Source organism: Pristiophorus japonicus, chromosome 15 (assembly GCF_044704955.1).
Source record: "Pristiophorus japonicus isolate sPriJap1 chromosome 15, sPriJap1.hap1, whole genome shotgun sequence".
Classification (NCBI taxonomy): domain Eukaryota; kingdom Metazoa; phylum Chordata; class Chondrichthyes; family Pristiophoridae; genus Pristiophorus; species Pristiophorus japonicus.
In genome coordinates this window covers 12,897,476-12,922,558 of record NC_091991.1, presented here as the reverse complement: position 1 = coordinate 12,922,558, position 25,083 = coordinate 12,897,476, and the positions used below count along the sequence as shown (strand labels likewise).

General features: G+C 44.9%; 2 protein-coding genes across 12 annotated transcripts in view; one reads left to right on the top strand and one right to left on the bottom strand.

Moving 5' to 3' along the window:
* The window catches only part of LOC139280609 (NADH-cytochrome b5 reductase 3-like), a 33,631-nt gene extending 16,264 nt beyond the window's left edge, over positions 1 to 17,367 (top strand). For both annotated transcript variants that reach the window (XM_070900166.1, XM_070900165.1), the window contains 6 exons: positions 5,660 to 5,766; positions 7,192 to 7,321; positions 8,258 to 8,341; positions 10,445 to 10,530; positions 13,110 to 13,209; positions 15,329 to 17,367. In XM_070900166.1, the coding sequence (XP_070756267.1) occupies positions 5,660 to 5,766; positions 7,192 to 7,321; positions 8,258 to 8,341; positions 10,445 to 10,530; positions 13,110 to 13,209; positions 15,329 to 15,501 (680 nt within the window). In that variant the 3' untranslated portion in view covers positions 15,502 to 17,367. The remainder of the gene's footprint in view (positions 1 to 5,659; positions 5,767 to 7,191; positions 7,322 to 8,257; positions 8,342 to 10,444; positions 10,531 to 13,109; positions 13,210 to 15,328) is intronic.
* Positions 17,368 to 17,989: 622 nt separating this feature from the next.
* Positions 17,990 to 25,083, bottom strand: part of ppfibp1b (PPFIA binding protein 1b) — a 110,745-nt gene continuing 103,651 nt past the window's right edge. For all 10 annotated transcript variants that reach the window (XM_070900155.1, XM_070900158.1, XM_070900156.1 and 7 more), the window contains 4 exons: positions 23,451 to 23,639; positions 21,374 to 21,556; positions 20,580 to 20,645; positions 17,990 to 20,392 (listed from right to left, as the gene is read on the bottom strand). In XM_070900155.1, the coding sequence (XP_070756256.1) occupies positions 20,306 to 20,392; positions 20,580 to 20,645; positions 21,374 to 21,556; positions 23,451 to 23,639 (525 nt within the window). In that variant the 3' untranslated portion in view covers positions 17,990 to 20,305. The remainder of the gene's footprint in view (positions 20,393 to 20,579; positions 20,646 to 21,373; positions 21,557 to 23,450; positions 23,640 to 25,083) is intronic.

The window sequence follows — 25,083 nt, the reverse complement described above, 5'->3', positions numbered from 1 at the left end:
AAATGGCCTCCTCCTGCTCCTATTTCTGATGGTCTTATGGCTCTCTCTGCCCACACTGTGGGCCCTAGTTTCCACACGCGCCTAGAACGGCGCAGTCCCGACCTGGACGCCCGTTTTTCGCGCCACAAAGTGCGCCCAAAAAAATCCTCGGTATTCTCCACCGACTTGCAGGTCCTCTGGCCCTCGGCGCGGCCAGCACGAGCTGTGGGGGGGCGGAGCCAGGTCCCTGCGCTGAAAGCAGTGCCGGGACCTCTGCACATGTGCGCTACAGTGGGCATGCAAGTGCAGTAGCTCCAGGCGCCCGAAACTCTGTGGGAGGGGCCCGAAGCACGCAGCCCCTAGCCCTGGCTGAATGGCCTCACTGGGGCTGCGTGAATGAGGCTCCTCCCACGGCCAGCTCCTGCTCCCCGCCCCCCCCGACACTTGCTCCCCGTGCCCCCCCCTGCCTCCGGACCAGACCCGACACCCGCTTCCCCCCCCCCCCCCCCCCCGCCTCCAGACCAGACCCGACCCGACTCCCCCGACTCGACCCGCGCTCCAGTTCCCGCTCTCCGACTGGACTCGACCCGACCCCCCCCCCCCCCCCCCCCCCCCCCCCACTGGACCCGACCCGACTCCCGCCCCGGACCGGATCCGACCTGACCCTCTCTCTCTCTCTCTCTCTTCCCCCCTCTCTCCTCTCTCTCCTCTCTTCCCCCCTCTCTCCTCTCCTCTCCTCTCCCCCCTCTCTCCTCTCCCCCCTCTCTCCTCTCCCCCCTCTCTCCTCTCCTCTCCCTCTCTCCTCTCCTCTCCTCTCCTCTCCCCCCTCTCTCCTCTCCTCTCCTCTCCTCTCCCCCCTCTCTCCTCTCCTCTCCTCTCCCCCCTCCTCTCCTCTCCTCTCCCCCCTCTCTCTCTCCTCTCCCCCCTCTCTCCCCCCTCTCCTCTCTCTCTCTCCTGGGGCATTGGGACCGGTTCTGGGGGAGGTGGGACCAGTACAAACCGGACGGACTGCACCTGGGCAGGACCGGAACCAATGTCCTAGGGGGAGTGTTTGCTATTGCTGTTGGGGAGGATTTAAACTAATATGGCAGGGGGATGGGAACCAATGCAGGGAGACAGAGGGAAACAAAAAGGAGGCAAAAGCAAAAGACAGAAAGGAGATGAGGAAAAGTGGAGGGCGGAGAAACCCAAGGCAAAGAACAAAAAGGGCCACTGTACAGCAAAATTCTAAAAGGACAAAGGGTGTTAAAAAAACAAGCCTGAAGGCTTTGTGTCTTAATGCAAGGAGTATCCGCAATAAGGTGGATGAATTAATTGTGCAAATAGATGTTAATAAATATGATGTGATTGGGATTACGGAGACGTGGCTCCAGGATGATCAGGGCTGGGAACTCAACATTCAGGGGTATTCAACATTCAGGAAGGATAGAATAAAAGGAAAAGGAGGTGGGGTAGCATTGTTGGTTAAAGAAGAGATTAATGCAATAGTTAGGAAAGACATTAGCTTGGATGATGTGGAATCTATATGGGTAGAGCTGCAGAACACCAAAGGGCAAAAAACGTTAGTAGGAGTTGTGTACAGACCTCCAAACAGTAATAGGGATGTTGGGGAGGGCATCAAACAGGAAATTAGGGGTGCATGCAATAAAGGTGTAGCAGTTATAATGGGTGACTTTAATATGCACATAGATTGGGCTAGCCAAACTGGAAGCAATACGGTGGAGGAGGATTTCCTGGAGTGCATAAGGGATGGTTTTCTAGACCAATATGTTGAGGAACCAACTAGGGGGGAGGCCATCTTAGACTGGGTGTTGTGTAATGAGAGAGGATTAATTAGCAATCTCATTGTGCGAGGCCCCTTGGGGAAGAGTGACCATAATATGGTGGAATTCTGCATTAGGATGGAGAATGAAACAGTAAATTCAGAGACCATGGTCCAGAACTTAAAGAAGGGTAACTTTGAAGGTATGAGGCGTGAATTGACTAGGATAGATTGGCGAATGATACTTAGGGGGTTGACTGTGGATGGGCAATGGCAGACATTTAGAGACCGCATGGATGAATTACAACAATTGTACATTCCTGTCTGGCGTAAAAATAAAAAAGGGAAGGTGGCTCAACCGTGGCTATCAAGGGAAATCAGGGATAGTATTAAATAAAGCCAAGGAAGTGGCATACAAATTGGCCAGAAATAGCAGCGAACCTGGGGACTGGGAGAAATTTAGAACTCAGCAGAGGAGGACAAAGGGTTTGATTAGGGCAGGGAAAATGGAGTACGAGAAGAAGCTTGCAGGGAACATTAAGGTGGATTGCAAAAGTTTCTATAGGTATGTAAAGAGAAAAAGGTTAGTAAAGACAAACGTAGGTCCCCTGCAGTCAGAATCAGGGGAAGTCATAACGGGGAACAAAGAAATGGCAGACCAATTGAACAAGTACTTTGGTTCGGTATTCACTAAGGAGGACACCAACAACCTTCCGGATATAAAAGGGGTCAGAGGGTCTAGTAAGGAGGGGGAACTGAAGGAAATCTTTATTAGTCGGGAAATTGTGTTGGGGAAATTGATGGGATTGAAGGCCGATAAAACCCCAGGGCCTGATGGACTGCATCCCAGAGTACTTAAGGAGGTGGCCTTGGAAATAGCGGATGCATTGACAGTCATTTTCCAACATTCCATTGACTCTGGATCAGTTCCTATGGAGTGGAGGGTAGCCAATGTAACCCCACTTTTTAAAAAAGGAGGGAGAGAGAAAACAGGGAATTATAGACCGGTCAGCCTGACCTCAGTAGTGGGTAAAATGATGGAATCAATTATTAAGGATGTCATAGCAGTGCATCTGGAAAATGGTGACATGATAGGTCCAAGTCAGCATGGATTTGTGAAAGGGAAATCATGCTCGACAAATCTTCTGGAATTTTTTGAGGATGTTTCCAGTAAAGTGGACAAAGGAGAACTAGTTGATGTGGTATATTTGGACTTTCAGAAGGCTTTCGACAAGGTCCCACACAAGAGATTAATGTGCAAAGTTAAAGCACATGGGATTGGAGGTAGTGTGCTGACGTGGATTGAGAACTGGTTGTCAGACAAGGAAGCAAAGAGTAGGAGTAAACGGGTACTTTTCAGAATGGCAGGCAGTGACTAGTGGGGTGCCGCAAGGTTCTGTGCTGGGGCCCCAGCTGTTTACATTGTACATTAATGATTTAGACGAGGGGATTAAATGCAGTATCTTCAAATTTGCGGATGACACTAAGTTGGGTGGCAGTGTGAGCTGCGAGGAGGATGCTATTAGGCTGCAGAGTGACTTGGATAGGTTAGGTGAGTGGGCAAATGCATGGCAGATGAAGTGTAATGTGGATAAATGTGAGGTTATCCACTTTGGTGGTAAAAACAGAGAGACAGACTATTATCTGAATGGTGACAGATTAGGAAAAGGGAAGGTGCAACGAGACCTGGGTGTCATGGTACATCAGTCATTGAAGGTTAGCATGCAGGTACAGCAGGCGGTTAAGAAAGCAAATGGCATGTTGGCCTTCATAGCGAGGGGATTTGAATACAGGGGCAGGGAGGTGTTGCTACAGTTGTACAGGGCCTTGGTGAGGCCACACCTGGAGTATTGTGTACAGTTTTGGTCTCCTAACTTGAGGAAGGACATTCTTGCTATTGAGGGAGTGCAGCGAAGATTCACCAGACTGATTCGCGGGATGGCGGGACTGACCTATCAAGAAAGACTGGATCAACTGGGCTTGTATTCACTGGAGTTCAGAAGAATGAGAGGGGACCTCATAGAAACGTTTAAAATTCTGACGGGTTTAGACAGGTTAGATGCAGGAAGAATGTTCCCAATGTTGGGGAAGTCCAGAACCAGGGGTCACAGTCTGAGGATAAGGGGTAAGCCATTTAGGACCAAGATGAGGAGAAACTTCTTCACCCAGAGAGTGGTGAACCTGTGGAATTCTCTACCACAGAAAGTAGTTGAGGCCAATTCACTAAATATATTCAAAAGGGAGTTGGATGAAGTCCTTGCTACTCGGGGGATCAAGGGTTATGGCGAGAAAGCAGGAAGGGGGTACTGAAGTTTCATGTTCAGCCATGAACTCATTGAATGGCGGTACAGGCTAGAAGGACTGAATGGCCTGCTCCTGCAACTATTTTCTATGTCTATGTTTCTCTCTCTCTCTCTCTCTCTCCTCTCCCCCCTCTCTCTCTCTCCCCCCCTCCCTCCCTCTCTCCCTCCCTCTCTCCCCCCCTCCCTCCCTCTCTCCCCCCCCTCCCTCCCTCCCTCTCTCCCCCCCTCTCCTCCCTCTCTCCTCCCTCTCTCCCCCCTCTCTCCTCCCTCTCTCCCCCCTCTCTCCTCCCTCTCTCCCCCCCTCTCCTCCCTCCCTCCCTCTCTCCCCCTCTCCCCCCCTCCCTCTCTCTCCCTCCCCGACGCCACCTACCTGTAAATCTGGTGCTGGGGACGGGCCCTGCCTGAAGTCTCGGGCCGGCCCGTTCGGCCTTCGGTCCCGAAAGGCCTGCCTGAAGCACTTTCACACAGGTAGGAAGATGGTTTATTTAATCTTTTCTTTGCTTATAAATGTTTATTCAGGTTGGATTTATTTGTAGAAGTATAAATAAGGATTTATTGTCGAATTTAATGACTTCCCTTCCCCCCCCCCCTCGTTCTGGACGCCTAATTTGTAACCTGCGCCTGATTTTTTAATGTGTAGAACAGGTTTTTTCAGTTCTACAAAAATCTTCACTTGCTCCATTCTAAGTTAGTTTGGAGTATGTTTTCACTGTGGAAACTTTCAAATCAGACGTCAGTGGCCGGACACGCCCCCTTTTGAAAAAATTCTGTTCCAAAGTAGAACTGTTCTACCTGACTAGAACTGCAGAAAAAAAAATGTGGAGAATTGCGATTTCTAAGATAGTCCGTTTTCCACCAGTTGCTCCTAAAAATCAGGCGCAAATCATGTGGAAACTTGGGCCCTGTGTGTTAAGCTCACATTTATTGCTGTTTTTTCTGCCAGTTGTCTCCCTTTTAATTTTTTTCTTCTTTAATTATTTTGGATTCTTCATTTTGTTACAAGATAAAGTTCAAGGTTATTATTTGTGGTTTATAAAGGTGAATAAAGCAAATGGGTTTGCCATGTTTCTTTGATTTGATTTCCCGGTGTGTTGAAGAGGGAGATTTTCCCAAATAAAATGAATTGGACCCGGACTGATAAGTTAAACCAATCGGGTTCGTTGGTTGTGTGTAAAAGTGGAGAAGCCTATAGTGCACTGATAATGGAGCAAACATCATGGGCAGATAGTGTCCTCATGTGCTAGAGGCTGAACTGTAGAGAGAGATTGATTAAATTCCATCACATTTTGTTGCTCGGAGTTAAGTTTTTGGATGAATCTGATTGCCAAACTACTTTTAAACTGATGCAAAGCTACCAGTTTTCCTCATTGATGCCTTCAAGATATGTATTTAAATTAAATTACCCCAGTTCGCCCTGCTGCCTTGTGTAGTTGGCAGTTCTGGGTGGCTGGGAAGGATAGGACACTGCGTGCACGAGCTGCAGGAATGACCCCCTCCAGTACCGAGGGATGTTTTTAAATAGAATCCGATCGGTCACCGGTAACCCAGGGACCAAAGTGCAGCACTCGGGTCCGAATAACTGGATAAATGGCTCATTGTGTGTTGTATTTTACAGGGCAACACATCTACTTATCGGCAAGGATCAACGGAGAGCTTGTTGTCAGGCCGTACACTCCCGTCTCCAGCGATGATGACAAGGGATACGTGGATCTGGTCGTCAAGGTAATGGATGGGCATGAAGCTTGGTCTGTGTCTGTCTCTCTCTCTCTCTCTCTCTCTCTCGCTCGCTCGCTCATTCTCTCACTCAGGCAAATACACACTGGACTACTTACCCAGGGAAGTCAGTTCAAATCCCATCATGGGTAGTTTGAGAATTTGAATTCTGTTTATATTATATAAAAAAAATCTGGAAATAAAAAGTTGGGATCAGTAATGATGATCGTGAAGCTGTTTGACTGGTTCACTGATGTCCTTCAGGGGAGGAAACCTTTCATCCTTACCCAGTCTGGGCTGATATTTGGGGGAGATCAGAGCTAGGGCCATAAATATAAGAGTCACTAATAAATCCAATGGGGAATTCTGGAAAAGCTTCAGAGTGGTGAGAATGTGGAACTTCTTCCATCACCTTCTCATTGGTCTTTGGCGATGATCCTAAATTTATGTCTTCCATCATCATAGGCAGTCCCTCGTAACTAGGATAACCCACTTCCACGCCAGGAAGGGATGAGTTCACAGGTGGTTCAATGAAGGACCTAATATTCCAGGACTTGAACTCCACGTTGAAGGGTGGAAGATGCCTGTACGTGGATTATTTTAACGTCGGATGGCCGTTGCACACCAGCCGCCACACAGGCTTGACAGAGCTAGGTCTTGGTCCAGTGGCAAGGATTAACCAAGATGACTGGAGACCAGCTCTGCTGCACGGACCTAGTGCGTGCACATATCGCAGTGTGCCCCTGGGCCCTCGCCTCATCTGGGCCCTGAACTCACGCAAACTGGCGTTAGTTACCTCCTCCAGATACCCACTCACTGACCAGTAGAAATAATTTATCTGATCAAAACCCCTCCTAATTCTAAAATCCTTTTTTCCTTTTAATATTTAATTGAAATTTTCACTGATATTTTCTTCCTTGATGGTGTATTTCCTGGTCAGTGTGCAGGAAGAGGTTGAACCAGACAGCACAGAGGGGCCATTTGGACCATTATGCCTGTACTGGCTCTTTGAAAGAGCTATCCATTTAGGAACATGGGAACAGGAAGTGGCCATTTAGCCCCTCGAGCCTGTTCCACCATTCATTGTAAACACGGCTGATCTGTGGCCTAACTCCACACACCTGCCTTTGCCCCCAATCCCTTCATACTCTTTGACCGTAGCCCTGCAAATGCTTCCTTGTGGTTCTTGGGTAGAATTTATGCAGGTTTTGGGAGTTGGATTGGATCTGAATTGAGGGGGAATTATGCAGATGTTGCCGCAATGGACGGATTGCCTGAGCCCAGCGTTGCAGTCAGTGTGTCCACATGGTGAAATGATCAGCCACTGAGCTGCTGACACTGAAACCTGGGGGACAAACCCACTGTTGTGAATTTCAGGCCTTGATTGCGTCTCCGGTAACTGCTCTCAGTAACTACCCTGTGTTCCTGCCTCAGATCTATTTCAGAGGAGTTCATCCCAGGTTCCCTGAAGGGGGTAAGATGTCCCAGTACCTGGAGAGTTTGAGGCTGCAAGACACCATTGACTTCCGAGGTCCCAGTGGGTTGCTTGTCTACAAGGGCAAAGGTCAGTTGGAGTCTCCACAGCAAGCAATTTTCCCCCTCGGTTTTGGCTGGGGTGGAATCACCCTTTCTCACGGTGTCGGAATGTCCTGATGATTTAGGATCGGGCCGGGATCCTCCGCTGCTGGTCAGGAGTCTGGCTCCTCACTCTTCCAGTGACGGGGCAGAAATCCCGGAACCCAATGTCTCTGCTCTGCTCCCGACCAAATCTATTGTATAATGGAATGGAACAGTCCAAGCTTTTTAAACACCAGTCCGCTCCAAATGATCTCTAGAATTAATCTCTTCCCATAATTCGATTGATCACATCATTCAGTGGGCGGACGATTGCCGCAGCCTCGCCAGCACTGAATCCGGAACCCCAGCCTGGGTGTGTTCAACCTTTTATTGAGTTGCCTTTATCAACTAACTTAGCTGCTCCGTCATTCTCGTAAATCTCCTCCGCACCCTCTCCAAGGCCTTGACACCCTTCCTAAAGTGCAGGGCCCAGAATTGGACACACTACTCCAGCTGAGGCCGAACCAGTGTTTTATAAAGAAATAAGTAAAAAATCTGGTTTCAGTAAAAGTGACCATGAAGCTGTCCGATTGTCGTTTTAAAAACCCAACTGGGTCACGGCTGTCTTTTAGGGATGGAAACCCCACTGCCCTTACCCGGTCTGGGCCTATATGTGACTCCGGTCCCACACCAACGTGGTTGACTCTTAACTGACCTGAGGCGGTTCAGCAAACCCCTCCGTAATAAAGAACTGCAGCGGTTTGAAAAGAAGGCCTACGGCCTTCTCGAGGGATGGGCAATAAATGCTGGCCTTGCCAGCGGCATCCACATCCCGAGAATGGGAAGCTGGCTGCTTGGCTAACACACGAGCAGAAAGCCTTGCGATGGAGCTACAACGTGATTCCTGTGCAGTCAATGACTGAACTGTATTTTTTGTTTAAAGGACGGTTTGCTATTCGCACTGATAAGAAATCTGAAGCCAAGATCAAAACCGTTAAACAAGTGGGCATGATTGCCGGAGGAACTGGTGAGTAAAGGTGCCGATTGCTTTAGTGCGCTGAGATCGGGGTCGCCGGGGTCATACTTTGGTGCAAAGAATTGACGTTTATCCTGGTCCGTAAAGCGCAGCAAAAATGGAACCAACAAATGGTGATCAGCGGAGAAGGTGAACAGAAGATTAGTAGATTTATAGCATAAAACCAATTCCATTTGGCCCATCGTGCCTGTGCTGGGACAAACCCTTCAACTGGAGCTCTCTGCTCTGATCACATTTCCCTGCACCCATTTATATTCTATTTCAAATCCTTCTCCAATTCCCATGAAACAGTGTTCCAGACTCTGCCTCAACAGCCCCTGGTGGTGAATCATTTCCTCTAACGTCCCCCTTCATTCTGCCAATCCTCAGTTTGTGCCTCACCTTCCTGATTCACCAACCAGTGCGAAAAATCTTTCTCTACTTACCCTTCCAAAGCCTTCCATCATTTTGTAACCTCCTAAACTTTCAGTGGAAAAAGTTCCAGCATTTCGAGCCTTTCTTCATAATTAGAACCTCTCATTCCTGTCCTTATTCCAATGAATCTTCACTGCCTCGTTCTATGCCTCTAGTATCCATCCTATAATGTGCAATAAAGTACTAAATTCTAATTCATCCCTAATTCAGATGTGTGTGAACAAACAGGATTATTGTCTGTATTCTGGGAGAAAGCCCTGGTTCTTGAAGTTTTATTCTTTTGAACATATTTCAGCCGTGGCTCAGTGGGCAGCACTCTCGCCTCCGAGTCAGAAGGTTGTGGGTTCAAGTCCCACAAGACTTGTGCACAAAATCTAGGCTGACACTCCCAGTGCAGTGCTGCTCTGTTGGAGGTGCCGTCTTTCAGATGAGACGTTGAACCGAGGCCTTGTCTGTCCTCTCATGACGTGAAAGATCCCATGGGCCCAATTTTAACCATGACTTGCTCCAATTTGTTTGGAGTAAGTTGGTTTTTCTGGCGTAAGTTGAAAAACGCCATTTTCCCCAATAAACTTGCTCCAGATTAACTTAGTTAGGTACGACTTTTTTAGTTTTTTTTTCCAAAAGGGGGCATTCCAAGCCATTTATGCCACTTTGGCCAGCAAAAACTTACTCCAAATCCACTTAGGTCAGCATATGCGGCCAGCTCTGAAAAACCTTGCGGGCAGTGAAGAAAGCAGCGCACATTAGTACAACGGCAGACGTTTGGGCAGGGATAGGGAGGGGAGGGGAGGGAAGGGAACCGGAGAGGACATGAAACAATACAACCAAGCACCAAACATTGCTAGGAAAAGTGCAAACAAGTAGCATGCTAATAGAAATCAAGTAAATCCTACCTTAAAGTCGGGCGGGGGCGGGGGCGGGGGTGGGGGTGGGGTGGGGTGGCGCAAAACAAAGCAGTACATTTGCACAAAGCACAAAAAGTTTTAAGCAATTAATTAACAAAATAAATAGAAGGAACCCTGCACCTAAAGCACCAAAATCAATCAGTAAATAACACATAAAAAATAGAAGTCCTACCTTGGGGAACACAGCGGGCTGCCGATGAGGGAGCCCATTTGGCCAGGGCTAGGGACGGTGTGCTTCGGGCCCCTCCCACACAACCTGCAGCGCGCGTTTGCAGAAACGGCTTGCCAGGAGCTACTGCACATGCGCGCAGACTCTAGCGCGCATGTGCAGAGGTCCTGGCACTGTTTTCAGCCCCCAATCTGGGTCACGCTGCACCACGACCGAGGAGAGGCAGGGGAGCGGCCAGAATATGGATGTCGTTTTTCGGCGCGCTTGGAGGCGGACAAAAGCGGCGCACCTCTGGTGAGGGCACCAGAAAAAGGGGTTGGGGAAATTTGAGCTCCTTGGCACTATTTTTTGAAGGAGAGCAGGGAAGTTCTCCCTGGTGTCTTAGTTAATCCCTCAACCAGCATCACTTACATTTTTTTTATTTGCTGAGTTCAAACTAGCTCTTGTGTTTCCTGGCATTGTGTAAGAACAATACTGACTACACCCCTAAAGTACTCTGAAGGGCTTTGGGATGTTCTGAGGATCTGAAAGTTGCTATTGAAACTCAAGTGCTTATTTCTCTCTGCATTGTGAGGTTGATGTGAGTGTCGGTGAATTTTCCAGGTATCACGCCTATGCTGCAGCTGATCAGGGCAATTGTGAAGAACCCGGACGACCTCACGATCTGCTATTTGCTGTTCGCTAACCAGGTAGGATGGGCTTCCTCACTCGGGAGAGATGGTGGGCTGTTTGGGGCTCGGTGTAAGGCTTAGCTGGTGAGTAAGAGAATTCTGTCTGTTTTACAAACCTCAGGAGCAGGATTCATATTTAATTTGCTCAATGTTTTTTTTAAAGTGAATGATTACGGATGTTGGAGTCGATCAATATTTATATTTGAGTCTATTTCCTGGCATCTCACTGATGCTGTTGCAAGTTTCCAGGGGCCAATGTGTTTGGTTGCTGATGGGCCACGGACTCCTAAACTGCTTACTGGATTTATTAGTGACTCTCTTGTATTTATGGATTCTCCAAGTGTGTCTACCCTACTGATAAACTATCAGCTCAATCTTCGCTTTTCTGGAGAACACAGCGCATCCTATTATGTTCTTGCAATCTTTATTATAATATTTATTTATAAGATCGGTTCAGATAGAAAATCATCTTCCGTCCGTTGGATCAACTTTCTGCAATCCGAATCTTACTGTCTTCCCATTACAGCATTCAGTGTCCTGTCCTTACCCACCTGAAACCTCTTTCAACTTCACATTCTCTTCCGTCTTTATAATTTATTTGCCTCCATCCGATCCCCTCAGATGCCTGTCTTTGGGGCTGAACATGTCTATCTTCGTAATTCTTCCCTCTGATACTGGTGTCCTCCTAGAAAGAAAAACGTACATTTATATATAGCACCTTTCAGGGCTATGGGACATCGCAAAGTACCTTTGCAGTGTAATCAATGTAATGTGGGAAACGTGGCAGCCAATTTGCACACAGCAAGCTCCCACAAACAACTAGATAATTTGTTTTTGTTATGTTGATTGAGGGATAAATATTTAAGGGGAGGCAGGAATAGAGGGTTATGCTGATAGATTTAGATGAGGAAAGACAGGAGGAGGCTTGAGTGGAGCATGGACTGGTTGGGCCGAATGGCCTGTTTCTGTGCCGTATAAACTATGTTGGTACTTCAACATTTTTATTGATCTATATCGGTACGCCCTGTGGTTTGTTGCAGGCAGGTGTCTGGTCAGAGCATTGATGCAATGAATTAGTATTTACAAGTAGATGCACTCAATGGTTTAGCTGAAAAAACATTTGCTTCAGTTACATAGTTGATGGTCACTCTTGCATCTGAGTCAGTCGATTGTGGGTTCAAGTCCCACTCCAGGGACTTGAGCATGAAATTCCAGTGCACTGCACTGTCGGAGGGGCAGTACTGAGGAGCGCTGCACTGTCGGAAGGGCCATCTTTCGGATAAGGCATTAAACAGAGGCCTGTCTGCTCTCTCAGGTGGACGTAAAGTGTTGGGGTAAAAAGGAGGCTTCTCTCCCTCAAGGTGGACCAACTGATATAGTTAATCGACACCTCGCCCAGCTCCCACTGTAGAACGACCACGGAAGTAAACAAACTAAACCTCAGCTTTACCAGTTTCATTACGAGCAATGCACGGGAAGGTTCAGTCGTGGAACCTCTGAAATACAAGAGGTTTCAAGTACAATTTATACAGGTTTTGGAGAGGAGCACCCGCCTACAAAATCCTCAATAGGTCTAATTCTATCAGCGGTTACATTGACTTGTCGACTATTATCAAACTGTCTGAGTGGTATATGCAATTTCCCATCTTCTATGCTGTTGTTCCATGACTTGCACTTTACCACAGTATAATAGACACCTAAACTGGCTTCATTATCTCTTCCTCAGAGACTTCTGATCAACTGCTGATTTTGCTGTTTAAGTATTAGAGGTTCCAGATTCAGTGTAATACATTATACATTTGTGCTATACCTACATAAACAAGTGTTACATACATAGGCAATTATACAGACCCTCCTAATACTGATAAGTTCACTACCTTCAGCATAATTCTGACCACTTATTTGCAACTCTTAGAATTTATCCCTTACATAAAGGATCCCGTGGCACTTTTGGAAGAAGAGCAGGGGAATTCTCTCCAGTGCCCTGGCTAGTATTTATCCCACAACCAACATCACAATGCTGTTTGTGGGAGCTTGCTGTGCACAAATTGGATGCTACCTTTCCTACATTAAAACGTACTTCATTGGCTATAAAACGCTTTGGGATGTCCTGAAGTCGGGAAAGATGCATCATGATTTACCTGGTGTGTTGCAGGTTGTACTTTGTGTAAAGTTTCTTAAAGTTCATAAGCACAGGAAATCTCTGCTTGAACTGATCCTATTTTTTTTCTTGCTTGGTGTTTATCATCATTGTGAGCGTTGTCTCTAGTACCCAGTGGATGCAATCCGTGTTGCCCCACTCCTTGCCCACGTCGTTGTAATGGGAGATTATTAAAAATTGTTTATGGGATGTGGATATTGCTGGGAAGGTGGTGATGAGCCGCCGCCTTAAACCGCTGCAGTCCGTGTGGTGAAGGTGCTCCCACAGTGCTGTTAGGGAGGGAGTTCCAGGATTTTGATCCCACGGCGATATATTTCCAAGTCTGGATGGTGTGTGACTTGGAGGGGAGCTTGGTGGTGATGGTGTCCCCATGCGCCTGCTGTCCTTGTCCTTTGAGGGGTTAGAGGTCGTGACCGACTACTATTTGTTTTTGCAGACGGAGAAAGATATTCTTTTGCAATCTGAGCTGGAAGAAATCGAGGCCGAGCATCCTCGCCGTGTTATAATATGGCACACCTTGGACAAAGCACCTGAAGGTATGAGGACAAGTATTTGCCTTTCATTGGCTCACCCATCACCCCCTGTGCTCACTGACCTATATTGGCTCCTGGTCCAGCAACACCGCAAATTTAAAATTCTCATCCTTGTTCACAAATCCCTCCATGACCCACACCCCTCCCTATCTCTAATCTCCTCCAACCCCACAACCCTCTGAGATCACTGCGCTCATCCAATTCTGGCTTCTTGAGCATCCCTGATTTTGTGACTTCAGCTGCCTGGGCCCCAAGCTCTGGAATCCCCTCCCTAAACCTCTCCGCCCCTCCTCCTGTGGGACGCTCCTTGAAACCTACCTCTTTGATGAAGACCCAATGTTCCCTCTAGTCTTTTGGGGCCCGGGGCTGAGTGGCCCATTCCCAAATTCGCGCATGTGCAGTTTTTGCCTTTAAAAGCCAACTACGTGGAATGTCTAGAGCACTATGTGCCAGTAGCTTAAAAGGAACGTTGGTTGAATGTAAAAATGTTAAACACTCCTGTGAAGTGCCTTTGTAATGTTTTACCATGTTAAAGGCGCTATATAAATGCAAGTTGTTTACAGGAGAATCCCATTGTGTATTGACCAAATACCTGCACTTTCCTTCATCTCATTTTACGATTAGAATTGCTGGCGGTTTGAATCTGCAATCGCTGTAACTTGACAATCCATCCCACTGCTCACTCACTCCACTCCTCTCCTCCCCCTGGAATCATGTCATATGTGGCTCCGCCCAAGTTCTAACTGACCGATTGATTGATCTTCATTCTGATCAACCTAAGTCTCTCTCAACTGCCCCTGCCCGTCACCCAAATGGGAATTCAGTTGTGGAATGGAAAGGCTGTTGAAAGGGACAATATATGAGCAGATTCAAAAGATGTTGGATGGGTTTGAACTATGAGAAAGTGACGGGCCCCTTTTGGAATAGAAAAGATGCCCGTTTCTAAAAGTTCTTGTGTTGTTAAAGCTTTGAGTTTACATTAGAAGAGTATTCAACCCAAGAAAGAATCTGAAATTTGAACTTTGATATACACAGCAACATTTTTGGAATCTAAATTAAAATATGCAATGCTGCCAAAAAACTGAACTATTGGCCCCGCCCCTACAAGCGTACCGTAAAATGTTGCAATGCCCTTGCTTGATGTGCAGTCTGAAAATGACCCCATGAGGGGTTAACCACATTGCAACAGTGACTGTAACAACTGCATGTATTTATATAACACCTCTAATGTAGTAGAACAGCCCAAGGTGCTTCACAGGAGCGTTATAAAACAAAAATTTAACACCGAGCCTCATAAGGAGAAATGAGGACAAATGACCAAAGGCTTGGATCGAGTACTTCATTGGCTGTAAGGTGCTTTGGAACATTCCGAGATTGGTTAAAGCGCTGCATAACTTTAAGTTCTTTCTATGCGTGAGCATTGAGCGGTTACATAGCGCAAATTGGAGATTTACACAAAAATTGATAAATCAACACACTCCGTCCGGGCTGGCCTCCCACATTCTACCCTATGTAAACTTGGTCATTCAAAACTTGGCTGCCCCGTGTCCTAACTCACACAAAGGACCGCTCACTGACCTACTTGGCTCCCGGTTGAACAATGCCTTGATCTTAAAATTCTCATCCTTGTTTTCAATCCCTCCGTGGCCTTGTCCCTTCCTAGCTCTGTAACCCCTCTAAGACCCCCTTGAGCATTCCTGACTTTAATTGCTCCACCATTGGTGGTTGTGCCTTCAACTGCCTGGGCCCTAAGCTCTGGAATTCCCTCCCTAAACCCCTCTTTCCTCCTTTTTAAGACGCTCCTTAAAACCTACCTTTTTGACCAAGTTTTTGGTTACCTGCCCAAATTTCACCTTCTGTGGCTCAGTGTCAAATTTTTTGTCTTCTAATACTCCTGTGAAGCAGCTTGGGCTGTTTCACTATGTTAAAGGCACCAAATGGGATACATTTCAACAACTTGTATTTATAAAGACCGCACTGTGGAGCAATGATCCATTTAGAGAAGGCAATCCAGCCAGTTTGAATGGATTTTTTAGGACCAAAAGCTGCAGTTTCTGTGTTTTTTAAATAAAGTCATCACTCTTACTCACCGCCCCCCCCTTCATTTCTTTGATTTTTTTAGGCTGGAAATACAGCCAGGGCTTTGTGAACGAAGCGATGATCCGGGACCACCTGCCCCCACCTGCCGACGATGTACTTATTCTGCTGTGCGGGCCTCCGGCAATGATCCAGTTTGCGTGTCACCCAAACCTGGACAGCCTGGGCCACAGTGCGAGCGCTCGGTTTGCCTACTGAGAGAGAGAGAATTAATGATCAGGATCCCACTTTATTCAAGCTACCCAATTAATGGGTTATGTCCTGCCAACATTTTTTGTTTTTGTACAGCTGTGAAATTGAAATCCATGCTTTTAGAATTATGGCAGCCACACGCAGGGGACGGGCCCTCTGACCTCCTTCGCTGTGTCTTTTCACAGCAAGGGAGCAAGAGGCAGCGGCGAGCAAATTCAGTGCCTTTTTTTTCTGCTCTGCGCTTGCAATGTTTCACTCTTGCCTATTGTGTATATTACTTGCAATGTCAAGGTGGTGAAGAATATGGAGTTTGTACACCAGGGTGCCGGGATTTACAAGTGCTGTGGGTATAAAGGGGGTGGGGCTCTGTCACCAGGATACAGCCGTTCCAATTCCAAAAAATGATGGTAATCTCACACAAACTGACTGTGCAGAGGAGAAAGGATTACTGTTGACAGTTTTTAACCTTCATCAGTCATTATGGTGTTTCCCTATTATGCTGAAGAAATTTTTAAAACTTCACCGCTATTTGGCAGTGTAGAGTACTTTACTGTGGTTTATTTTCAAGACAAACCAAATATGGAAGTTTAAGGGTGAACGTCAGGCTTGTTGCTGTGCAGAATTATATGTTGCACTGTTTAGGAAGTGGAACCTCTTTAAAAATGGTCTTTCACTGCCTATTACATTTTTCTGACCAATCCAAAAACTCAGGATTAGTCAGCAGTATGAAACACTTGAGAATACAACATCTGGGCTGCTCCAACCCCCTCGATTTGGAGCATCTCAGCTGTGTGGAAACAAAATGCAAGCTTTCATTGTCACATTATTGGTCGCTAATTTGTGTAGTCACATCAAGTGAATCAAATCAGGGTGCGATTTGCTCGACTTCACATTACAATGGAGTTTAAATGACACATTCAGCAAGAGTGGGGTGGGGTTCATAGAGAAAATGATTTTAAATTGCCTGTGGTGTTGCCTAATCAGTTTTATGTAGTTTTATTTACAAGATTGTTAGAGCCTTCAGATACTTATTCTACACTGCCACCTCATGGTTAGAGCCGATGACTGTGCTGCGATAATTGTCCCAGCAAAACTGAGTGGGGAAATGCTGAGATAGCAATTTCCCAAGGTGAAGTTTGGCAGAAATGTGTGACTAGAAATCCTGACAACAGGAAGGTTTGTGGACAGAGCAGAAACCCTATGCAAGACTAGCTGAGAAGCATTTTATATTGTATTACTCCCATTAATCATTTGCAGGGAAATGGATTACAGATTATTGTGCACTACATCAAACACTGCTTTTATTGGACATTTTTTCAGGCAGTTAACCTCCACCTGTGAAGCCGCTCAATATGGTACATTTTTACAGACCAAATTTTCCATTCTGTAATTTTAAATTTGTAACTTTAAAAAAAAACATGTCTGCTCATACTTTCAGAATTAGCAGGGTAATTTATTCAAGAAATCTTTCCCTAGTTGTTGTAAAGGTACTCTAGGGAAATTAAACCATGTAATCATTGAATGAGCTCAACACCTATCCCGTGTAGTATTGAGGGAGTGCTGCACTGTTGGAGGTAGCATCTTTCAGACCTGTACTCACGTCTCCTGGGCAATATTTTTATTCCTCAACCAGTATCACAGATTATCTTCTTGCTGTTTGTGGGAGCTTGTGTGTGCAAATTGGCTGCTGTGTTTCCCTCCATTTAAAGTGCTCTGGGATGTCCTGAAAGGCACTGTATAAATGCAAGTTAAAAAACTTCATGACTTTGTAGCCTTAGAGACACAGTTTTACTTTGTGCATTACATGGTTTAATCCTGAAATGTTGTTTTGTACATGTACTAATGGAGCACAATAAAGTTATTAAATGACAATTTTGTTGATCAGCAGAATTGTCCCAGGGGCCAATATTTATCCCATCCCTCAATCACCAAAACACAATCTGGTCATTATCACCTTGGCTGTCTTGTTTTTCTACATGACTATATTAAAGTACTTCATGGGCACAGAAAATTCACAGCCAGTCAGTACAGGCCAGCAGTGTTGATGGGCTGAAAACACACATCTCCATCCACGAACCAGGAAATTATGTAAAATAATCTAACATTACTTAACCTCGCAGGTAAAATCATACAAGCGTTTCTAACCTCTGGACCAGAGTGACTCTACTCGTAGTTCAAGCCCCCCTCATATCACTGGGAGGTGACCATTTTTATCTCAAGATGACATTCAATACCGAGGTCCAGGACTGATCAAAGTTCTTCTGCAGACTGCAATGCAAGCAATACCTGGAATATTTCTGTAGTGTCATGGGAAGGAATTTGGGTTTCTTGGCTGCACAATACTGACTGTCCTGAAATAAGTCATTTCCTAGAATTGGTGATCAAAGCTGGGTCTACTCAGAAATCATTAGCCCCCCCACACACCCTTTCCACAATTAAGGACCTTCGTGAATTATTTGCAATTCAAACCAAAACCTTTCACACACACGGTGGATATATTATGCAATACTTTATTTTTTAACATTGAAACGTATAAACAACAGAGCAATGTGTATATATAATGCACATTATAGTTATAATTACACTGTAATTAGTGTAAGGATTTATTGCTTCCAAAAGAGACAAAATTCCCTTCCAGAGGACGATGTGGGCAGCAGGTATCTGTGGCACACACACTATCTGTTCCAATCTCCCTTTTCTGGATGTATTTGTTACAATGTCCATAATGCAACAAGCAAACAGGTCAGAGTTTTATGTTAAGGTCGGAGTAGAGAGAAATTTCACAGAGACATTAAAACGAGTTCCTGATGTTCTCGGAGGCTGGTATAAGAGATTCACAGTTTTAACACTTTGGAACCACAATGTCCAGTGAAAGGGCTTCGCTCTCAAATAAATGTTTAACATCCTGTGGAACACTTGATGAGAGTTCATGTACTAAAAATACATAAATATGCCACAAAAACATTGCACAAACAAACCTCAACATAAAAATATGGCAGAATAATGGCGTCATCATCAATGTGAAATAAATAAACGAATAAAAAGCAGATGAAACGCCAGATGGGACATGGGGCGACAGATTCCAGAGTCAGTCAGTTAACAGTGATTCTGATAACGTGTTGAAGGTGCCTTGCTCCTCAAATTTCCTGACTGCCAGTAAGTTACCCCAAAAATGAGTTTTCCTCCTGACACCAATACCATTTTTGTTTTTTTAAAAAAAGCACTCACGTAGAAAAATACATTTATAGTGTGCGGGTACTTGAGTGATATGGTCAGGAGAATGGATGCAGCTAATAAAGATTAGGGTTTTTTTTTGACACGTGTTTAAATAAGGAGCATATTTAATTTTTAAAATATGAACAATAGTTTTTGGCTAAAATAGGTATTTGTAAAGTACATAGATAATTAAGCATATTACAATTGATGCATTATGCAATACAGAACAATCACAAATTGCTTGGTAGAAAGGGCACACTTTTAATATCCATGATTCTCTAAAGGTCTCTGCTCAGGATTTCATGTTTCAGGTGATTGCATTTCTAATTGCAGAACGAGGAAGTAATCTACAGTATTGATTTAGAGAAATAGATTAGCCAGAATCCCAGTCCATTCTACTGACAGTTTGAGTGCTGATACTCAATGCTACACCAATCCTGAGCTAGAGCCTTCTTAACGTTATATTATTACGTAATTTCCACACAACTCAATGCCATCCAAGCCGATTGTGTGGTACTGATGTACACATTATGTAACGAAATGCGAGCCATCAAATTGCATAAACCAGTTAAACAGGGTCCACACTGATCAATAACATGACCTCTCCCCTAACCCTTCCAGTCAACAAATGGCCGTAATTCCTACAATATGAATTGTACCATTTAAAATGTCCCGACACTTAAAAGGAACATTGTTCCATCCAGACAGAACACCTTCTGCTAAGATGTCCCAAGTTACAACTGCGCTTCAGGTTACAAAACAGGAATTACAGTACTTCAAATCTCATACCGTTTTCAGAAACACTTGATAAATTCTACGTGGATTAGGCCAGTAACCAGCTGGTATGCAATCCCTACATCCATACAAATCATTGCACTAGTTAGTAACCTCGTTCAAAAGTTGCTCGTTACAAAATACTCCTTTTATCTGCCTTTTAGAAAAAAAATTACAAAAAAGTACAAAATTCATGTTGTGGCAGAACAAGGCAAAGTTGATGTAAAATAAGTGATGTTAATTAAAATGGCAGTATTTTTGGTTATTTAAGGCATTCTAGAAATATTGCTTCATTCTGGTAACTAAGACCTATTGCAGTAGCTGCACCCATTTGCTGGGGATGGAGGGAAGGGCAGACTACAGGAGTGCGTTCAGTGCTTGGGACACTGGGCACTTTTCTCTCTTTATATGCCTCTCATTATTAAAAGTTCCTCAAAGTCTTGATGAAAATGGAACGAAAGCTGGTTTTTAATACTGCCCTGAACCATTCTCAACAACTCTACAAAAAGATAAATTATTGGCATCTCTGGCCTGAAATAAAATTCATTTTTTAAATTTGAAATTTACTTTTCTCTAATAGAACACCAGTCAAACGATTCTATGAACACGTTGATTTTTTTCCCCCCAAAAAAATGTAGATACCAGATCTTTCCAACTCCAAAATAGAATAAATATTTGAACATTTGGTGTAGTGTATTTGCTTTCACTATAAGGTCACGTGTTACAAATGTATTTAGTGCAGGAATTTCAGTTTGCAGTGTTGGTCGGAGAAGTGTTTAAAGTTTTCTCCATATTCAAGGTGTTGGGCCTCACTTCACAATCACACGTTTGAATCCTCGTCGGTCATGCTGGTGCAAGGGGAGCCAGCGCTCAAATCTTTAAACAGCTCGTCCTCTTTCAACATGTGCTTCAAACAGAAAGAACAGGAAAACATTGAGGCATAAAATGAGGAAGCAAAATCCCGAAAATTAACACAGCATGTTTGGAAAGGTTTATATTTACAAAACAAACTGCCTGGTTATTCATTTTGCAGGTGGATGTTTAATTTTTGAATCAGTTTATTGCTGCCGATAGCTATTCAATGCCATACTCACTGTTAGATTATTGATCCCCTCAGAGAATGCTCCAATTTGCCTCACAGTTCCTTCAGAGTCATCCATCTAAAAAATAAACATGCTTCAATTTGTAGCATCTTCAGTAAAACACTTTGATGAGCATACAGTCTTTTATAATCAGTCCACCACGAGTTCACCCAGTCCCATTTGGCCCGTATTCCTCAATCATTCTTGGCATGATTTAGTCACCTGCATTGGAGACTATGGAAGTGTGCAGAAACCATCATCATCGGCAGTCCCTCGGAATCAAGGAAGACTGGCTTCCACTCTTAGCATGAGTTCTTAGGTGACTGTACAGTCCAATACAAGAATCAGTCTCTTGTCACAGGTGGGACAGACAGTGGTTGAGGGGAAGGGTGGGCGGGGAGCCTGGTTTGCCTGCGCTTGATTTCTGCATGCTCTCAGCGACGAGACTCGAGGAGTTCAGATGGGCTGGGCCTGCTTCACAAACCAGAAGGTGGTTGTTAGGAGCACAGAAAGGCTTGGGGGAAAAAAAATCAGGAGGTGCTAGCAGGACAGAATGACAACTGCCCAAAGCATGTTTCAACAATCCGAGTTTAGCAAGTAATAGTTCTCTCATTGGAGATTCTGGACAAAGTGACAAGATTCTGCGGAGCAACTGGGAGACGAGCTGTACAGCGAGAGAGAAAAGCGTGCAGCTTTGCTGCTGATACTGTGTACAGCTACGTGTAAATGACATCTATTAGAAAAGCTTGAAAACCTTTGGACCATTCACATGATGTAACCATTAGTCTGCACCTGGCCACCTTTACCTGTTCTATCCTGTCCAGGTCTTCCTCGTTGTATACCCTCAGTTCGATCCCTCGCCCCTGTTTATTTCCTTGCCTGAAGCCAGTTCCCGCTGGGAGCCCCAATTCCATTGGGCAAATGTATTCTTCCTCGTCCTGTTTCCGCTTCCTCAAGCTTCCGAAGTTGCTGAAGGCCAGCTTCTTTGGCTGTAAAAAGAGGAGTGTGTCCAAATCAGAGTGCTTGAAAAATTATAGATCGTTAGTGGATCTTGTATTTATAGCACTGAACTTTCAATCAAAACTCAGTATAAATAAACTGAAGCCAAATCCTTCTTAGAACAGAGAAGGTTAAGAGGTGACCTAATAGAGGGTTTCAGGATGATAGAGAGCAAAAACTATTTCCTGTGGCGAGTGGGTCAATAACCAGAGGTCACAGATTTAAAATCACTGAAAAGATCCAGAGGGGAGATGTGGAGAACTTATTTTGCTCAGAGTTGTCGGGGTCTGGAGGCGGAAGTTGATTCCATCAATAATTTTAAAAAGGGAGTTGGACGGGTGCTTAAGGATGAGGAACTTACACGGTTACCGACAAAAAGCGGGGAGGTGGGACTGAGCCCGACTGCTCTTTCAACGAGCCGGCACAGGCCCGACAGGCCGAATGGTCTGCTCCTGTGCTGTAAGATTCTCTGATTGTATGTGTTGTGTATACATGCCTGTGTGATGTGTGATGTCTGTACCACTGTTATGCAACACTGAATGTACCTTTACACTGTACACACCTTGCTTGTACACCAGAGGGTACTGCTTCTGGAGACCTAAGGGTAACCCAGTATAAAAAGGAACACACAGCTTGTTGTCAGCACTCAGGAGCTGCAAATAAAGGACTGCAGGTCTGCAGAGTTTAAGTATCATACCCTGCCTTGTGGAGTCATTACTAAAAGTGCCGACATACACAATAGTATGATTCCTCATCTCATCACATCAATTACTGCTGCAAACTAATTTAAATCAAACCAGTGTAAACAATCCAATTTGATATTCTTTGCCCTCAGTCTTGCTTCACACCAGGGTACATAGTTCAAACTAGAACCAATTCACATCTTAGTAGAGGCTAGGTCAATGGAAAATTTCAAAACGGAGATTGATATTTTGTTAGGTAAAGATATTAAGGGCTACGGAACCAAGGCGAGTAGATAGAGTTAAGGTACAGATCAGCCGTGAATGGCGGAGCAGGATTGAGGGTCTGAATGGCCTCCTCCTGTTCCTATGGTTCAGGGCCAATGACTGGGAAGGCTAGGGAAATGAAATGGAAATGGGTTGTCCTAATCAGAATGTGTTCTTCCATTGTAAGGCACAGAGGCATGTTATAGCAAAATTAAACTCAGAAAAACAACATTTCTACAAGTGTATTAGATTTGATTGAGCCTTCCGAGCTGAATATTAAATCATCCAATCAATTAACGGTGGCCAATAAACAATTGGTAGGGGCTTTACTGAACTTTGGCTAGGTTTAGAGTGTAGGATCTTTCTTCTGTGGTAGTGAACATCAGGGAACAAAATTGTATCAAGAGTTCCAAGTTTAGAAGTTAACAAAAGATTAACTATTGAACTTTGGGCGTTGTTTGGTTAAAATGAACACTAAGCATGCAATCTCTGCTTCTTCTTTCCCTCCCTGTCGTCATCTTTTTCTTCTAATCTTCACTTTTTTCCTCATTTAAGACATTGGATACATTTTAGAAAGAGAAAGTTTGGGCAGTGGCTAAATTGGCAGGCAATTTATTTGTTCCAGCTACATTTGTATTAGTTCCGGGCACCTCATCACAGGAAGGATAATGGAACTGTGGCACTGCACAGATTCACGAGAACGATACAAGGATGAGACGTTCCACTTCTCAAGGAAAGTTCGAATAATCTGGCAGTGGCAGAATGTTTCTGTGCTTGCAATGCAAAGCATCAGGCTTCAATCTGCTTGCTGAATATACCCAGGTGAGATTTTTAAATGTTGGTTTTAGCAGTTTGCGACAGACACGACGAGAGTGCCAATAACAGAGCAGGGAGAGTACCAACAGTGGAGTCTTTGCACCAAAGTGTTTTTACCCACCTTTACTTTGGCAGTGGCTGTAAGAAGAGCATAGTCTGGGGATTCCACAGTCTCTCGCTTCTGCTGTTGTGCATCAGGACCAACCAGCAAATTAAAGTGAGTGGCTAAGTGACGTCTAAGTAGTGTCTTGTTGGGGGGGATGTTCAGCAGCATCGCAAGTGTTTCCACGTTAAACCGAGGTTCCAGTACCTGAAGATACAGGGCAAGCTGTTATTACAATTATAATGTACTATCCATTATCAGCCAAGACCCATCCTTTACCAAGACTGCTTATTTCCAAGTTCACCACATTGTGCACCTCTCAGCCAGCTAGGGCTGAGGTGCACAATATATACAGGATCCCATCGAAGTTTCAGAAACCCAAGTGCACAGTTCGAGGCATTCAAACCATGAACAGACCTGCTGCTGTATTTGGGTTTCTACTGGAGATAGCATATTTTGCACCAAGTTCTGCCACCAATATGGATATGCGCAGTAGGAACAAATAGCTACCACTTTACTATAGGCTGTACTGGCAGCAGCAGTTACCAGGACATCGGCAGCCAGCGTTTAGGCAACTGTCACAATGCTACATCCAGGTGTGTAAAAACGATAGAAATTAAAAAAAAATGAACAGCTTTTAAAAGCAAGTACCGAGCCAGGTTGTTGGGTTCGGGTGGGGGGGAAAAGAGAAAGGAAAGATAAGATCAGAAAGGCTCCCTTGTCCAACCCCTCTTTTCCCAGACTCTGCACTTGCTTAAAAGCTGCTAATCTCGAACATGTTCCAGTTCTGATGGAAGGTCATCAACCTGAAGCGTTAGCGTATGTAGAGAGAGAAACCGCGTTGAGTGTTTCCAGCATTTTCTGTTTTTATTTCTGATTTCCAGCATTAGCAGTATTTTGCTTGTTAAAAAAAATAATATATATTTTATTGTGCATTCCACCTCCTCCGGTAACAGCAAAGTGTCAGGTGCAGTCATTCCAAACGGTAGCTTAGGTAACACAGGCAGCAAGGGACTACCCAGCATCCAACCTGCACTCCACTTTGTCACTCATTTTATTCAGGCTCTAATAGACAGTCTAATAGTGATGCTAGTTATGCACTACGGGATCTAAATTCATTATAGCCCAGGAATGGGCTATAATCATTAGAAAAGTTGAGAATTAGCACCAGGCGCACACAACATTCATTCTCACGATTCAAAGAAGTGACTGGGGCGCTAAATCAAGTCTTAAAGGCCTAGCTCAGTGGCGTTACACTCAAAGGGTGGCCCAATATCGGGTGCAGTCTATTCTCAACCCATCATTGCCACAGGCTTTTCTCAGTACTTAAAGGGGAGCTTCATTGATACTGCAGCAACTCAGTCTCAGCATTGCTGGCTGTGCAGCTGCCTCAGCAAGAAGGAGGCGAAGTACTGAAACATGTGTGCTCATAGCAGGTTCACCTCAGTCGGGTGGTCAGGGTGATTGAATGCTTCAACAAATGCTACATACTACCATCTGTACATCAAGCTTCACACACTACTCAATGCACCACACTCCCAGCACTCACCCACCACCAATCTCTACCCACCAACACTCACACCCACATCTCACGCCTTTCACACAATAGCAGCTATTCAACTATGGCAGGTACAATTTTCATTAGTTATTA